This window comes from Colletotrichum tamarilloi (genome assembly GCF_030869305.1).
Source record: "Colletotrichum tamarilloi strain Tom-12 chromosome Unknown Scaffold_10.1, whole genome shotgun sequence".
Taxonomy (NCBI): Eukaryota; Fungi; Ascomycota; class Sordariomycetes; order Glomerellales; family Glomerellaceae; genus Colletotrichum; species Colletotrichum tamarilloi.
In genome coordinates, this window is record NW_026849393.1 from 808,684 (window position 1) to 825,252 (window position 16,569).

The following is a 16,569-nucleotide window of genomic DNA, read 5'->3' on the forward strand; positions in this document are numbered from 1 at the left end:
AACTCCTCTATTCTACTATCTTTAACCTAATTACAGTTTGCAAGGCTCTGGAGTCTTTGCTCTGCTCTACTTCGACTACACTCCTTAATCCCTGTCAACCCGGCCGCAGCTCACAATGGCCGCTCGATCCGCCCTCCTTCTCCTCACCACAATCGTACCGGCCTGTGTATCAGCACTCCAAGTTACGCCCAATTCGCCATGTGCATCCTTCTGTCTGGACTCCAACAGCCTCGATGCCTCGGACCCCAACTCGTCCAACACCAAGGGCAAGGACATTACTTGTGTGGACGAGGATTACAAGACAGGGGCCGCCGGACAGAAATACCAGCAGTGTTTGAGCTGTCTTCAGGACAGCACCTTTGTTCAGGGCAGTGAGAACGACCAAGACTGGTTTTTGTGTAAGTCTTACAGCAATCACACTTGAGAGAGCCAGAGGTGCTGACCAACACCAACAGACAACATGAGGTACTCTTTCGACTACTGCATCTTTGGGTACCCCAATGCCACCGGCGTAGGCTCCAACCCCTGCCAGACGTCTACGGCGTGTGGCGCGTTAGAGGCTGCTCTCACAGACGGCGAATTGGACCCAACAAAATCATCGCAGTACGCATATTGCGATGCGGATGGCGGTGCCATGCTAGGTTCAGCTTACGACAAGTGCCTGTCGTGTGTAAGAGCAGGTGGTGAACACTACTATCTCTCAAACTGTATGTAACATCTTGGTCAACATCATCCCCGCAGGCATATCACTAACATACTGCATAGATCTCGTTGCCCTTGGAGCAGGCTGCCAGCAAAGACCAAGCCCAGGCACACTAGTCGGCCTCAACGACACCGTCTTCACAAAGGGCATCATCACCGTCGTCGACCCAAAGGATGCAGCAGATGCCGACAAAGCTCAAACTCCCACCCTGCCAATGACGGCCATTGTGGGCATCGTAATAGGAGCCATCGTGGCACTCCTCCTAGCTGCCGGCTGCACCTTCATCCAGTGCCGTAAGCGCAGGGCACGTAGACAAGGCCGCGGCATCAACCCAGAGCTCTCTCGCCGCGCAAAGGGCCACCGCCCAGCCTCATCTCTCTCCTTCCGCTGCCAGACGCATCTCACACCAAAGGAACCAAACTTCTTCTCCGTCGAGGAGGAAGAGGCGCAAAACGAAAAGCATTACTACGAGACCATGCATCAGCAACAACAGCAAGGCATGGCCCCTAGTCCCGTATCAAAACCCAGTCTCTGGATGCCACACAACTCCATCACCTCTTTCACAGCCGCAGACCACATCCCCTACACCGACAAGAAGCCCTCGCAAAAGGAACCCTTCGCCCTCGCAAACATCACCACAAGCCTCCCCATCATCCCCGTAAAAGCACACTCCCCAAAATACAACATGGCCTCCCCGCAAGACGAGTACGCCACCCCAACATCAACCACCTCCGCCGCGCCCCTCCTCTCCTTCAGACCCTACGTCCCCTCGGAGCACGGCTTCTCGACCCCGTCAATGGGCAACGCGGCGGCGAGCTTTAGCCCGTCCACCACCTACGCCTCCCCGACCTCGGGAACGACGGCGAGCCCCTTGCTAAGCCAGGCCGGCTGGCCCGCGCCCGCGCCTGCGCATAATCGGCACATCCACACCGAGTCCTCGCCGCCTCCGTTGGTATCGGACGCGTCCAAGACCATCCCCGGCATCGTGCGGGATCTGGCGCGGCCGTTGCCGAAGAGGGTTACCTCGTTGGGAGGCAGCCCCGTGGAGAGCTATAAGATCCAGGTGGCGTTTCCGCCGCCGCCGCCGCACAAGAAGAGATAGTTGTCGTGTTTTCAAGCTGTCCAAGGGGTCCCCCCTATGGTTTCATTTGTTTAAAGTCACGGTCGGTAGCGAGTGGCGTTTAGGAGTACATCTATAAGATGACGTAGTAAGAGGGCACTGGATCACACGGGGTTATTATACCCAATACCAGACAATAATACCAATCCCACACATGCATCTCTCAACTTCACTTCATAAAATCACTCGTGGCCATGCATGCACATCTCATCTATGCGAAAACGTAACAATCCAAACATGTCTCTTCTATGGGTATTCGTAGCCCGTGTTGTTTTTTTGTGTACCTTTACAAAGACGAGAACTACTTATAGGAGAAAAAAAAGAGTTGACCTTCATACTCCACGCCCAAGAAACTAAACCATTGAAAACGCCAATGCTGATGCATATCGTACGTAACCCCGTCCCCCCGTCCCTTTCACCGATGACCGCCTTTCCCCCACGGCGAGCTAGCCCTGCTCGCCTCCTCCGCGTGCATCATCTCGTTCTGTTCCCTGAACCAATCTGCCCCTTCGTCAAGCTCGATCCTCGAACTCCTCAAAGATTCCAGATTCTCCCTCGCCTCCCGAAGTATTCTATCAATTTCCGCATTGCTCGATGGCCGCTTCTTGACGCGTGTGACGGCTTCGTCCGCGACAGCAATCTCGTTGTCGTCGTCATCGAGAGCCCGTTTCCTCTTACTAAGCGGTGAGATCCCGTTGACCTGCGGCACGGCGGCAGCGCTGCCACTGCTACTGCCACTGCCACCGTTGAGCGACTGCGAAAAGCGTAATCGGGCCTCGGCTGCGTGGTTGAGATCCGCAGAGACGCTCCGGCGTCGCTCGGTGCCGTCCAAGCCGAATGACCCGAGCCCTGCATATCGTTTCCCATTGTACCGCATCTCGTTTGCGATGGTCTCCGGTAGCGCTGTTCCGTCGGGCATCGTGACGAGGCCCATCGCCTTCAGACGCCAGCGATCAGACACTTTGCTAACGCGCTTCTGCGGCTCTGAAGACATTCGTGATGATGAGGAGTGTGCTGACATGGGAGGCAGTGATCGTCGGAAATTGGTAGCGCTCTTGCCAAACTCTTCCCGTATGGCCCGCGTTTTCGCGCCGCGGGGCTTAGCACCCGTAGTCGACTGCGATAAGGCTGTTGACGAGCGAGATCGAGGTAAAGGCGTGTTCGTCGCAAGTGTTTCTATCGTCGCTGGGGCCCGGATGACATTGGCGGCTGCAACCTGTTCGTCCGAGACGCCTGACAGAATGCCGGTCGCTAGCAAAGCCTCTGCTTCGGCTTGCAAGTCGGCTTGTGTGCCGTCTTTTCTGAGCTGAAGGAGCTCTCTGAATTCCTCCACAGGGTCGAAACCGTTCCTCTCCATGGCCTTTTTCTTCGCCTCGGCAACTTTAGCCGCCTTCTTCCTCTGCCTGATCTCTTCCTCCCGTTGTTCCCGCTGAGCCCTTCGGTAGTCCTCCCTTTCTTGTCTGCGAAGCTTGGTGAGGCGAAGGTTTCTGGCGATTTCCCTCCATCGATAGAAGTACTTGACGGAAAGGTTGTAGACCTGGAACTTCCGTGCCTCTGCCAGATCTCTCTCTTCCTCCTCCCTTCGTTTCCTTTCCTCTTCCTCCCTGTGATGCTGTTCAAAAGCGGCCGAGACGAGCTGTTCAACCATGTACTTCTCGAACTCTTGTATCAGCCCGTTGTCACCTGTGACGAACCATTTCGCGAAGTCGGCCATGACATCTTGCTTGGACCGCTGTTTCACAGACGGAGCTTGAGGGGGTTTTGCCTGGGCAAGTGGCGAAGCTGCAGTTGGTACGGGCGAGGCGACAGCTGGAGGGAAGCTCTGCTGAGGCGAGGACGCTGGCTTTACGGCTTCCGAACTACCCCCTTGGAAGTTGAAGGAAGGTAATGGGGATTGCCCGGACCCGGAGAGAACGGATGGAGCTGCCGTAGTAGGAGCAAGGCTGGGAGGCTGATTCGGTGGAGGTTGAAATGTTGTAAGAGGCTTTGCCGGCTGAGCGGGAGCTGCCGCGCCTGCCGAGAAGGAGGGTAGCTGCGGTGTCGCAGATGATTTCGGAGTTGGCTGGAAAGGGCTGCTAGGAGCGTTCGGAGTCGCGGACTGCACGCCAGTATTTGATGAGAATTTGAAAGGCGTTGACGACTCTGCGGCTGTCGCTGACGTTGGCAATGGGAACTTTGGTGTGGGCGGAGTGACGGTGATGGCCGGAGAGCCATCTGTCGAGGTAGCTGGCTGCGCTTGCTCCTGTGCTTTGGGTTGTGCGCCGCTGCCGAAGGCCGGAGAAGAGAATGCCGGGATACTCGGAGCTTTGGGCTGGGAAGTGCCATTTGGTTGATTTAACAACCCGAAAGGGTTGCTACTAGGCGTCGCGCTCTCGGCGGCCGCGTTTGGCTTGCTAAAAGGGCTTGTCTTCGCGGCAAAGGGATTCAGAGCCGGCGTTGCTGTTGATGACGATGACGAGGCCGAGCCGCCTTGTTGACCAGAGGATGCACCAGTGAATGGTGATGGAGCTGTTGAGAAAGGGTTTCCAAATGGGCTGGATTTCGTCGAGGTAGGCTTGTGGCCTTCAGTTGCTGTGGGACACAATGTTAGCAGATATCCGGCTTGGCTATGCCTACCCTCTTCTTTTTGTGCCATTGACAATTCATTGCTAGTCATCTCGTCCTGATTGCGATGACTGTTTGAGCGCTTCTCAACCTCTGAAACGGCTGCTAGTTGATCAGCCGCACCAAGTATTGCCACGTCTGAAATCTGGCACTGTGACGTTCGATCTTGACTGAAGAGAAATGGTCCGGCGGAGGAGAGTCGCAATGAATTTGACGTCGACAACGGTGCTGGTAGGCAAGAGGCTACAACGACATGGGTAGTGTATGGAAGATTCTTTACCTTTGTCGAAAGACGGCGTACCCGTGAGTCCCGTCGAGGTGCCTCCTTGGGGTGCCGAAGAAGGCAACTTGAAAAAAGGAGAGTCTGCGTTCGTTGTTGAGTGGCTTCCAAAAGGAGCCTGCTGTGGAGGCGGCTTGAATGAAGCTGGCCCCGTCGAAAATCCTGTAGGAGCCTGCTGGCCAGCGCCCGTGGATTCGTCGGCAATTGTGCGGTGGATGATCTCAGGAAGACTACGGGAGCCTCGTTTTCTCTCAACCAGTCTCTGAGAGAAACTGTGATGGATTCTCGGCCATGTCATGCGTTGTGAGGTATCCAGATATCGTATGGGTTCGCCCGCTGGTCCTTGTCCATTTGAGAAGCTGAGACCATGCTGCTCGACAAACTCAATCGCCTGGTTTTCTGTGTCGAAGTGAAGAAATCGGTTTAACGAAGAGGGCGTAATATCTTTCGCCCCGTGTCGCGGTCTGGTGTACGCCTTCTTCAAAGAGCGAAGAACTGAGCGGCGCAGCTGACCTAAGTGAATCTCCGCAAAACATGCCATTGTATAAGACACTTCTCGGCTTTGGAGGATTCTAAAGTAAGTGAGGTGTGCACCCGATGTTGCCATGGACGGGCCCGAGCCCAAGGGGCCGTGGAAGTCCTCTGCGCTCTGCAGACTCTCGACAAGTGAGACAGCTGTTCTGATGGTATCGGATTCGGTCCAGAAGCGAGAGTCTCCCCATTCCTTTTGCACATTATCGAGGATATTGGGAGTATTTGCGCTGAAAAGCAAATGATACGCCCTGAACTCGGCCTCGTTTTCGCAAACAACGCCTTGCGGCTTGCAATCGTCGTAAGCAAACATAAGCGAAAGCAATGCCTTCCCCAGTTGCTCAATTTCTTGTTGTTCAGAGAAGTCTTCTGGCGCAAATCCTTCCTGAGAAAGCAAATGTAAAGCTGTAACGTGAAACCTGGCAATTGTCTCGAGACAGTAAACCTGGTCCTTCATCTCCTCGGGAGACATTGTCGAATGAAAGATGAAGTCCCTGCGAATCGCACGTGTTCTATCCCACAGAAAACCATGCGAAGAGGGTAGCTTGTCGTCGATCGGTAAGAGGTCGTCGATGAGGTAGTCGAGCGTCCTTCTGAGGGCGGCTGTGGATCTGACGTCCATTGGTAGCGGAGCCTCCTGGCCAGCTGCGGAACGCGCCAGCTTCTTAACCATCTTTGATGTATTGGCAAAAGTCGTTCGGGGGTCCTTTTCGGCGGACTGAACGTCGAATTCGGTGATGCGAGTAATCTTCTCGAAGTCGGGGCACATCGCGTCGCAGATGCCTTTGAAGTCAATCGCGTCTTCTAACCGCTTCGGCTTATCGGGGTCGTCAATCAAGCCGGCGCGCATCAGTGACGTCCTAGCCCGATCGCGATATGTTTTGTATTCTTCCCTGAACTTGGCCATCGCGGCCTTGGACGACGTATTTCCTGGATCGGACGGCCATTTTGGTGGTGCGATTCCATCCTGTCGTAGTTGCGAGAAGATTTTGTCGGAGTACGCAGTGCCGTCACCATTCAATTCGCCGTTCGCGTCGTCCGTTTCGTAGTCGGTAGATCCCGAGCTGTGATTGTTGTTGTTTTGGGTGCCGAAACCACCGCGCGACTGGGCGGTTCCAAACCCTTTCGGCGCCTTCGCGCCATTTGGCTTCGCGCCTTGCGACTTGGGACCCTTCTTCTTCCAGTCGCCTTGTGAATCTCCCTTCGTGTTTTTTCGTCGTCGATTATCGTCTGAGCTGGCGCCATCGAACGGGTTGACGCCCTTCCGCTTTGTCGCAGGAGTCGTCATATCGGGAGGCTGGTTATTCAAGTTGCGTGTCGACCGCTGCCCACCGCCGGCACCCGCCCCATTGAGGCCGAAAACGTTTTTGCTCGCGTCAGGCTGACTTCCAAAGCCACCGGTCAATGTGCCTCCGAATGGCGATAGCTTCCTGTCGGGTCTGCTGGGAGGGAAAGAAACCGACGTCATGTCGGGTTCGCGAAAGGAAACTCCAAGAAGGAAACTACGAGGCAGACAAGAACCAAGTGGAGAACTAGGATGGAGCTGGTCTGCGTTTGCCGCGTTTTTTTCGGCGCGTATCGCGTTTAGCGGCGTTTAAAGCCAGCAAAGCTATGGCCCACAGCTGCATTCCACTGAGTGAGGGGTGTGTGAGAGATAAAGGCACGCCCTCTTTGTTTGCGTTGAACCTCTCAGGGTTCTCTAACGGCAGGAACATTCTTCACAGACACTTTCGGGTGTTCCTTCCACAAGGGAAGTATCGACAAATCTCTCTAGCGACAAAGAATTATTCCGTTGATGGAAGCAACAAATGTGAATCACTGAACACAACATCATTAATCTAGAGACTCCAGGAATTCAGCATGTGGTAAATCCCAAATCATGTTTAAGGAAACGGTGGTTCATATAACATCAACTTGTTTATCATAACACTATGGGGCGCAGATCTCATGCAACCTGGCGCTCAGTGAAGGTATCTCGATGACCGGAATCTAGGCTGCGCCGAATGCTTCTATATCTAGGCGCAAACAGACCTAAACCCTCTTGGTGTTTAGTGAACGGAACCGAGCTGGGCCAAGACCCTGCCTGATCTCGTCCAGTTGCTCAAGACCAGTCTGCGGCCGGTTCTTCTTGTTTGTGCGTTTTCCAGGCTTGGTGTAGCTGCCCAGGAAATCATCCATGATACTGTCAAAGTCGCCTCTGGTGGGTCCGGTCACACTGGTTGCCGTTGATACTTCTGAGACAGATGCCATATCGTCGCCCATCTCATTTGTGTACTCCTCCTCAATCTTGTCGAATCTGGCATCCAGAAGGGTGAGTTGCTCCGTCCTGACCATGGCTGACGAGGTCATGGAGAAGGCAGAGGGGTTGGTCAATGCACCCTTTCTCTTCTTCTTCCGGCCACCCATCGTTGTCGTGGTCCAAATGGAGGACTGCAACTCGGACGGCGTATCTTTGGCCGGCTGGACCTTGCCGCCCTTTTGGTCTTTCTTGAACTGCTTAAAGTCCTCCATCCAGTCTTCGTTCTGGTGTTCTGGTAATGCCTCCCCCTCAACAGGGACCAGCTGCGGCACTGCTCCGTCCTTGTACTCCTTGTTCGGCTTTGCGGTGTCGTCTGATTCCCAGCCCTCATCTTCGTCGTCGTAGCCGTATTGATCCTCGAATTCGTACTGATCGACTTCACGTGAGTCCTTGGAGAGCTCTTTGAAAATGTCGTCGTCGTCATCCACATATGCGTCGTCCTCCAATGCCTCCAACACTTCCCTCAAGCGGGGGTCCATATCGGGCTGAAAACCAGCGATCGCATCGGGGATATCCACCTGTGTCTCATAGTTGGTTCGTGGCAGGTTTCTGTTGGGGAGGACTGAGGGATCCAGCAGATCTTCGCTCTTGTGCTCCAGATCCATCTGGCGCAGTGCATCTTCAAGTGATTGCGCCTGCTTTCCCTTCCTGTCGTTGTTTGCCGCACCAGAGGCCTCGACCCAGACGGCCTCACCACTCCCCGAGTTCAAGCCGCGCAGATGCTGCATGTAGTCGTACTCAGTGTCATCAAAGTAAACGCCGTATTCTGCCGCCTCTCCTTCGTTTGCGCGTATGCTTCCAGCTTCTGATCCGAACTCAGACGCAAGGTCGCTCAGATGCTTGCTCTTCGACGGTCCACCCTTCTGAGGCACCGGGTTGAGCACCATCGAGGGCGCATTTTCGTCGTGGATGAGGGGGTCATTTTGCGGTCGGTGGACGAGGGTGAAGTGCTGCGCACTCTTCTTGTCGCTGGAAAGAAATGTCAGCTACCACACCATAAGAATACACATAAACTTACAATTTCTTTCCCTTCGCCATTTTGTCTACTTTGGGGTGTTTTGCGCAATAGTATACCGGGCTTGTCGAATTGACCGTTCTTGGGTGCGCAAGAGGGAGAGATTCAGTGGGACGCACAGATGGGAGCCCCGCGGTCGCGAAAAAAAAACTCTTATCGATAAACGCCCAAAATCACTTTTTTGCCCCGCTGATTAATCGTCGCGGGGCACTGCTATTCTCTTCAAGGCGGGCACTTGCGACGGCTCCCACTATTACTCATTCTGATTCACACAGCAGCTTTGGGACTCGTTTCTTTCCACTGCGCATTTTTCACCCTATTTTCCAAGGTAGCGAGAGACGATAGATCACCGCGAAAATGGTGCACGCCAAATCCAAGAAGACCGCAGGGTTGGGCAACGCCCTGATGAACGATCGCTTTGGCAAGGGTCGTGGCGCAGACAGGAAGAAGAGTACCATCACCAGAGTGAACCACGCTACAGGAGAAGAGGTAATGAGGCAACGCCGGAATTCTCTGTCCCGATATTTCCAGAAAAAAACACTCACACTTTGCTAGTACCTCACGAACGAGCGACAAGAAGCATCATGGGTCAAAATGCGATCAGTTACCGAGCAAGGCGCTCTTGACGAGTTCCTCGCGACCGCAGAGCTGGCGGGCACGGATTTTACGGCGGAGAAAATGAATAACGTCAAGATCATCCACACCGACCAAAAGAACCCGTATCTTCTTTCTGGAGCAGAGGAAAGGGCCATCATTGGCAAGCAGAAGGCCCACAGAGGACGCTTGACAGTGCCAAGAAGACCAAAGTGGGATGCGTCCACCACACCGGAGGAGCTGGACAGACGGGAGAGGGAAAGTTTCCTTGACTGGAGACGAGGCCTCGCCGAACTTCAGGAGAACAACGATCTACTCATGACGCCGTTCGAGCGTAACCTTGAGGTGTGGAGGCAGCTTTGGCGTGTCATTGAACGATCAGACTTGATTGTTCAGATCGTCGATGCTAGGAACCCCTTGCTTTTCAGATCCGAGGATTTGGAGCACTACGTCAAAGATATCGACTCGAAGAAGGAGAACCTGCTGCTGATCAACAAGGCCGACATGCTCACACTGAAGCAGCGCAAGATGTGGGCAAAGTACCTGAAGGAGAACGGCATTGCGTACAGATTCTTCTCTGCGCATCTTGCGAAAGAACTGCTTGAGGCCATGGAGAGCGACGACGAGTCAGAGGAGGAAGAACCTGAGGCTGGCAGCAGCTCCAACGCTGCCACGAAGGATGCCGCATCCGCCAAGGAGGAGAGCTCAGAGGAGGATGAAAATGAGGAAGAGAAGGACGACAAAGAGGACGGCGGCGCAGAGACCGCTCAGCCCGAGATTTCGCAGCCGGAGGCTGAGGCTGACGTTGATGACGAAGATACGAGAATTCTTACGGTGGAGGAGCTGGAGGGAATCTTCCTCAGCCATGCTCCCGAGAACGCAGGTATGACGACCCCCGACCCCCCCCCCCCCCAAAACGTGATTTGGATTGGATACTGACGGTGGATGAACAGAGCCTGGCCACAAGCTGCAGATTGGTCTTGTCGGATACCCTAACGTCGGAAAGTCTTCCACCATCAACGCCTTGATTGGTGCCAAGAAGGTGTCAGTTTCGTCAACACCAGGAAAGACCAAGCACTTCCAGACAATTCACCTCAGCGACAATGTTGTCCTGTGCGATTGCCCTGGTTTGGTCTACCCCAACTTCGCAAACACGAAAGCCGACCTGGTCTGCAACGGTGTGTTGCCTATTGATCAACTGCGAGAGTTCCAAGGACCGGCTGGCTTGGTCACCAGGAGGATACCCAAGTCCTTCTTGGAAGCCGTCTACGGGATCAAGATCAAGACCCGCGCTATCGAAGAGGGAGGCACAGGCACTCCTACGGCTCCGGAGTTGCTCCGCGCATATGCCAGAGCTAGAGGTTTCCAGACCCAAGGATTGGGCCAGCCTGACGAGTCAAGAGCATCTCGTTACATCCTCAAAGATTACGTTGCCGGAAAGCTCCTGTACTGTGAGCCGCCACCAGGAACAGTTGAGGGCCCAGAGTTCAACGCAGAGCTCTATGACGAGACGCATCTCCCGGAGAAGCGCCGTCGAGCCCTCAGCACGTCTATGGACACCATGTCCATTATGGACGACGATATTTCGATAGCTCCCTCAGACCTCGCAGCTCTGCCGGCTGGTCCTAAGTCCAAGCAGATCGACAAGGGTTTCTTTGGCCCCAACAGCAGTGGCGGTCACACCAAGATGCCCTTCAGCCACAAGTACACGGAGCAGGGGCAGAAGCACTTGAGTGGAAGAAAGGCAAGAGCGATGATTGCTCTGGAGAGCGGAGTTGACCCCAAAGACGTGAAGCTGTCGTCCGGAAAGAAGCACTTTAAGGGAGGTGCGAAGACCAGGAAGGGTAAGAAGAAGGCCGATGAAGACGATGACTAGATACCTTGGATGAACAAAATGCAATGAAAAAAAGTTGAATGCCTTTATGTTTCGAGTACTTTTTGGAGAAGATAGGTTAAAAGGGTTCGTGATGCGACAAAATCGTGACTACACACTGTAATCATGTCTACGTATTGAAGGTCGGGAGGGGAAACTTTCAGGACTGACAAGTGGTGTTTGTGAGATGTCGGTCAGGTTGAGTGCTGGAGACCAGGCAGGGAAGACAAGGGTGGACCCAGAGAAGTTTAGCGCGTTCCGCACCCGACGCGTCTTTTCGATGAGCATCGCGTAAAGTGCTTCTGCCCACTGCCCGCACAGAACTCCAGCAACCTGACGATCTGCTATCTGCATCCCCCAACATCCCAGCCAAAGGAAACAGCCGCCATGCCCGCTCAGAAGCAGATCACGAAGCCAGAGGAGGCTGGCGAGTCTTCGACGTCCGCAGCCAAGAAGGCATTGACTGCGGCGTCAAACGGCGTTCCTAATTATGAGCTTCCCTGGTCAGTCACTGTAGACTTCCCCCAGCTTTCCGACCCAGCTGCTAATATGCGTGCTTCAGGGTCGAAAAGTACCGCCCAGTCTTCCTTGACGATGTTGTCGGAAATACCGAGACGATTGATCGCCTAAAGATCATTGCAAAGGAGGGAAACATGCCGCACGTCATCATCTCGGGCATGCCTGGTATCGGAAAGACTACCAGTGTGCTTTGCCTGGCGAGACAATTGCTCGGAGACACATACAAGGAGGCTGTATTGGAGCTCAACGCCAGTGACGAGAGAGGTAATGTTAACAGATTCTGTCTGTGTCACATCCAATACTGACGCTCAAGCACAGGAATCGACGTCGTTCGTAACCGCATCAAGGGCTTCGCGCAGAAGAAGGTCACCCTGCCCCAAGGCCGCCACAAGCTCGTCATCCTCGACGAGGCCGACAGCATGACATCAGGCGCTCAGCAGGCCCTCCGTCGGACAATGGAAATCTACTCCAACACGACGCGCTTCGCCTTTGCCTGCAACCAGTCCAACAAGATCATCGAACCGCTGCAGTCACGATGCGCCATCCTCCGCTACGCCCGACTCACCGACGAGCAGGTCGTCAAGCGACTGCTGCAAATCATTGAAGCTGAAAAAGTGGAATACAGCGACGACGGCCTCGCGGCACTCGTCTTCAGCGCCGAGGGCGACATGCGTCAGGCCATCAACAATCTGCAGTCGACGTTTGCCGGCTTCGGCTTCGTGTCGGGCGACAACGTCTTCAAGGTGGTGGATTCGCCGCACCCGATCAAGGTCCAGGCGATGCTCAAGGCGTGCTACGAGGGCAATGTCGACTCGGCGCTCGAATGTCTGCGGGAGCTCTGGGACCTGGGGTACTCGAGCCACGACATCATCAGCACCATGTTCAAGGTCACCAAGACGATCCCGACGCTGAGCGAGCACTCCAAGCTCGAGTTCATCAAGGAGATTGGATTCACGCACATGAAGATTCTGGAGGGCGTGCAGACGCTGCTGCAGCTGAGCGGCTGCGTTGCGAGGCTCTGCAAGCTCAACATGGACCCCAAGAGGTTCGAGGCTCCCTCAAAATGAAGAATTGGCAGCCGATAGAAGACTCGCTACTGGCGGGGCATAATGACTTGCATGATCCGGCGTTGGGGGTTAAATCAGGTCTGGGGTACCTTTTCTGTGTAGCTCGAAAAACAAAAAGTCAAGGGTTTGAATGTCCCATGTTAGGTATACAATACTATGAAATACAGCTTGAGATCAACTTTTGTCCCATTGAGAGTGTCAATTTCGGTTTCAGTCGCCTGTGATGGTTACCGTTCATTTCTTCTCGTTAGGATCCTCATAAAATTCCCGCTCAAATCTCTCCCACTTAGCCCTATCCCTCAGAATGCGTTTCTGCAATCTGACGCGGGCCTCATACTCTCGTAACCTGTTGTCCGCCTCCAGCATGCTTCCCAGCACCATGGCCGACATTTGCATATAACTGCCGTGATTATGTCAGTCACATTTCATCCAATATTACGAGACGAAGTGAATGAACAAGCGAGTGAGATAGGAGAAAAAGGGGGAAAGGATAAGGGGGACTTGGGTAGTGTCGCGTGAGGTGACGTATTACATCTTGAACTGGATAGTGAGGCCCTTGTACAGCGGCGAGAACTTGTACGCAAAGGCGCCCACGACGGCGGCTCCGAGACCCCATCTCGCGGCACCGATGAAGGCTCCCCGCGTAGCTTCCCACGCGGCGTCGTCGGCCTCGGCGCTCTTCATCTTGTCGTGCGTCGCCATCCTGCTGGCATTGTCGACCGGGGCGCCGGTCTGTGTCTGCGGAGAAGAGAGTTGATGACGTCGAGACCTTTGTGGTCCGTGAAAGTGACCCGTATGTAGGCGATGAAGGGAGGTGCAATTGAAGATATTCAGAAGCGAAAAAAGTCCGAGACTTTTGATTGGTGAGATCGTACGATTTTCACCGGGCGGGCTTCCTACCGGTACGATGTAGAGCTACCTTGTAAGGCGTGAAAGGTGAAGCTCTTGTCTTTTTTTTACTCCATCAATCGCCGAGGTGAGCAAGTTGGTACGGGCGGGTGGGACGAGAGCAGACGCCGAACATAATCCCTGCAGCGAGTCCCAGAGTCCCAGAGAGTGCCCCGGCGGCGCGCCCATCCTTGCAGTAGGAGAGCGCCTAAGCTCGATGCAGCCCCTGAACGAACACTCCCCCGATCCTGCAGGGACCCCTTCCCGCTATCGGAAGCTTATCAACTGCAACATCGAGTCTTATTCTTCAGACGGCTTTTGCAGGTTGTCGGAATGGATTCAATGGCGCGGGATGGATCTGTTGACGATGCTGAGAAGGAGATCCTGGAGCTAGAGGCACGCCTCAAGGCTGCCAGGGGAAAGTTGAACGATCTCAAAGGACATACAGAACTACCCGCCGAATCTCTACCGTCTCGAGGCATCTCATCAAAACCCTCATGTCAGTTCAACCCCAGCTACACATCTTCATTATGAGTACATCTCAAAACTATTCACAACTCAAGTCAACTAACACGAATTCAGTACCACCATCCCCCTCACAAACAAACCACTACCTCCTCCTCCTCTCAGACTCAGCCCTGCCCCTCGGCTCCTTCGCCTTCAGCAGCGGCCTCGAGTCCTACCTGGCCCACACCCGGCCCCGCTCCTCCTTCAACACCTTCCTCCCGGAATCCATCTCCGCCTACGCCTCGACGACGCTGCCCTTCGTCCTAGCAGCGCACCGCTCCCCCTCCGACGTCGCGGACCTAGACGACGAGCTCGATGCCGCCATCATCTGCACCGTCGGCCGCCGCGCCTCCATCGCCCAGGGCCGCGCCCTCCTCTCCATCTGGGAACGCTCCTTTGCGTCCTCCCTCCCCGCCCCTGTTGTCGCGACTCTCCAGCCATACGCGGCGCTTCTCAAGACGGCCACCTCGTCGCGGGCAGTATCTGCGACTGCAGACGACCAGGCTGAACCCCCGCTTGTCTTCGCTCACCTGGCGCCCCTCTTTGGCGCAATCTGTAACCTCGTGGGCCTCACCCTCCAGCAGACGGCCTACATCTTCATGATGGGCCACGTCAAGGCCCTCATCTCAGCTGCCGTGAGAGCCAGCATGTTTGGGCCCTACCAGGCGCAAAAGGTGCTTGCGAGCACACAGGTTCAGCGACTCATTTCCGCCGCCATTGAGCGGGAGTGGAGCACGCCGGTTGAGAGAGCCGGGCAGACGATGCCGGTGATGGATCTATGGATAGGCAGACACGAGGTTCTGTATTCACGAATATTCAACAGTTGATTATTTATTGTTCACTCGGCTTCTCTACTTTCAATGTGTTTCCATTCTCAAATGGGGTATCATGATCGCTTTTATTCTTTCTTTCTCCTTGCCCCTTATTAATCATACAAAACCAACCAGCCTAGGGCTCAGTCGGAATCATCGTCGCTGCCGTAGCCCACCAACGGCCCAGAAGACACAGCAACCTTTGGTTTCGACGCCACTGCGACCTTGGACGCGTTGAGGGCCGCCAGTGTGCTGCTGGAGAAGATCCCGCCAGACACAATCGACGGCTGCTGCTGAAGCATAGGCAACACATCGTACTGGTCCTGGCCGCCGTTCTCGAGCATAGGCCGCTCCTGGTACTCCACCTCATGGCCCTCACGGCCGACGGGGTTCACGGCGTTGGCGCCCCGCGCGAAATGGACCTCGTCCGGCGCCTCGTAGCCCTCGAGCCCGTAGCTGCTCTCGATCTTCCTCCTCTTCCTGGCCTCCGGGTTCTTACCCTCGATCTCGGCCACGAACTCCGCGGGGAGCGCGCGTCGGACGGCCTCGGCGGCCTGCTCTTCGATCCGTCTCGCTTCGCGCGCCTGCGCCATCGGATTCGGGTCGGCGGTCGCCCATCGCACGTTGAGGATCTCCTCGTGGTCCAGAGACTGGTGCGCCATAGCCTCCTTGGCGAATTGTGCATTAGCCTCGTTGGAGTATGTTATGAATGCGACTCCGCGAGTGTTGAGCACACGAACTAGATGGAAAAAAGGTCAGCATGCGTCCAGGCGCGGAATTCCTGCATTGAACTTACCTCGCTCAACTTGGCCCCATTCCGCAAAGTGACGCGCCACAATTTCCTCGATATCATCCGTGACGTGTATCCTTCCCACATAAATCGTACGGTTCTGCCTCATGAAACTACCGACACCACCCATGTCGTCCCTGTAATCGGAGTGCTTGTCCCGGCCAAAGCAGTCGACGTTGGGGTTGAAGATGTCGTGGATGCCCGGCAGGCGGTGCAGGTACTCGCAGTCCTGGCCCTTGGGGCATATTCCGCGCGCGAAAAAGAGACAAAAGTAGCTTCCCGTGACCTTATCGGCCCTCGTGTATCCGCTGTCTTTGGCGACGTTGCAGCGGCCCTTGGCGTGCGTCTTGGAGAGGTACTTGTCCTCGCGGTCGCCGCCGGACCACTTGTTGTACCAGATGTTGAAGATTGTTCCCGTCTGCGGCGGCGGCTCCGAGGTGATGAAGGACGGGTCGACTTGCGGGCGCGCCGGCCTCTTCTTCTTCCTGATGATCTTTTTTACTTTTCTTTCTGTCGGCGCGGCGACCTCCGTGGTGGTTGTCGCTAGCGCTGTCTCCTGTGCGTTGTCCTCGGGTTCTGGGCCATCGACCTCCTCGGGTCGAGCTTGCGCGACTTCGTCCGACATAGTTGCGGTCTTGAGGGGTATTTCGATGCGGTGGATGTCGCGGTAGAGAGATGGTCGGATAGCTCGAGTGTGGATGGGTGCCTTTTGGATGGATGTCGACGACGGGGCAACGGTGAGCGCACGCGGCGAGGCTTGGAAATTTGTTATCGCGATAAAGCTGTGGCGCAAACCATGGCGCACTCTCAGTGGTTCGAGGGCGGTGAGTGGAGACCCTTGTCGCTCCAACGCAGCCCCGCGGTAAATTCTGCCACACGGTTCACTCTTCCTACGCCTTGGGAGGTCGACCTGCCCCACCATGAACTTGCGAAGCCGACTCTCGTCGATCAGAAAGCGAAGCGCTTA

General features: G+C 55.1%; 8 protein-coding genes across 8 annotated transcripts; 4 read left to right on the forward strand and 4 right to left on the reverse strand.

Annotated features, from left to right (window-relative positions):
- Positions 1 to 115: 115 nt before the first annotated feature.
- On the forward strand, positions 116 to 1,805 carry CTAM01_04415 (LPXTG-domain-containing protein; the record flags this gene model as incomplete). Its single annotated transcript, XM_060520445.1, has 3 exons — positions 116 to 398; positions 456 to 707; positions 766 to 1,805. 3 exons carry the CDS (start codon positions 116 to 118, stop codon positions 1,803 to 1,805), a joined length of 1,575 nt encoding a protein of 524 aa, XP_060385090.1.
- Positions 1,806 to 2,238: 433 nt separating this feature from the next.
- On the reverse strand, positions 2,239 to 6,706 carry CTAM01_04416 (GANP/Nin1/mts3/eIF-3 p25 family protein; the record flags this gene model as incomplete). The annotated part of the gene is made up of 3 exons (XM_060520446.1): positions 2,239 to 4,394; positions 4,440 to 4,529; positions 4,708 to 6,706. 3 exons carry the CDS (start codon positions 6,704 to 6,706, stop codon positions 2,239 to 2,241), a joined length of 4,245 nt encoding a protein of 1,414 aa, XP_060385091.1.
- Positions 6,707 to 7,269: 563 nt separating this feature from the next.
- CTAM01_04417 (low temperature viability protein) lies at positions 7,270 to 8,575 on the reverse strand (the record flags this gene model as incomplete). The annotated part of the gene is made up of 2 exons (XM_060520447.1): positions 7,270 to 8,506; positions 8,556 to 8,575. 2 exons carry the CDS (start codon positions 8,573 to 8,575, stop codon positions 7,270 to 7,272), a joined length of 1,257 nt encoding a protein of 418 aa, XP_060385092.1.
- A 334-nt stretch (positions 8,576 to 8,909) lies between these two features.
- Positions 8,910 to 11,022, forward strand: CTAM01_04418 (uncharacterized protein; the record flags this gene model as incomplete). Its single annotated transcript, XM_060520448.1, has 3 exons — positions 8,910 to 9,041; positions 9,108 to 10,029; positions 10,100 to 11,022. The coding sequence occupies 3 exons, from the start codon at positions 8,910 to 8,912 to the stop codon at positions 11,020 to 11,022; spliced, it is 1,977 nt and encodes a 658-aa protein (XP_060385093.1).
- Positions 11,023 to 11,406: 384 nt separating this feature from the next.
- Positions 11,407 to 12,605, forward strand: CTAM01_04419 (replication factor C; the record flags this gene model as incomplete). The annotated part of the gene is made up of 3 exons (XM_060520449.1): positions 11,407 to 11,522; positions 11,582 to 11,802; positions 11,857 to 12,605. 3 exons carry the CDS (start codon positions 11,407 to 11,409, stop codon positions 12,603 to 12,605), a joined length of 1,086 nt encoding a protein of 361 aa, XP_060385094.1.
- Positions 12,606 to 12,839: 234 nt separating this feature from the next.
- CTAM01_04420 (uncharacterized protein) lies at positions 12,840 to 13,307 on the reverse strand (the record flags this gene model as incomplete). The annotated part of the gene is made up of 2 exons (XM_060520450.1): positions 12,840 to 13,005; positions 13,138 to 13,307. 2 exons carry the CDS (start codon positions 13,305 to 13,307, stop codon positions 12,840 to 12,842), a joined length of 336 nt encoding a protein of 111 aa, XP_060385095.1.
- A 528-nt stretch (positions 13,308 to 13,835) lies between these two features.
- On the forward strand, positions 13,836 to 14,827 carry CTAM01_04421 (urease; the record flags this gene model as incomplete). The annotated part of the gene is made up of 2 exons (XM_060520451.1): positions 13,836 to 13,992; positions 14,076 to 14,827. 2 exons carry the CDS (start codon positions 13,836 to 13,838, stop codon positions 14,825 to 14,827), a joined length of 909 nt encoding a protein of 302 aa, XP_060385096.1.
- A 128-nt stretch (positions 14,828 to 14,955) lies between these two features.
- On the reverse strand, positions 14,956 to 16,227 carry CTAM01_04422 (RNA recognition domain-containing protein; the record flags this gene model as incomplete). The annotated part of the gene is made up of 2 exons (XM_060520452.1): positions 14,956 to 15,551; positions 15,609 to 16,227. The coding sequence occupies 2 exons, from the start codon at positions 16,225 to 16,227 to the stop codon at positions 14,956 to 14,958; spliced, it is 1,215 nt and encodes a 404-aa protein (XP_060385097.1).
- Between the last annotated feature and the right edge of the window lie 342 nt (positions 16,228 to 16,569).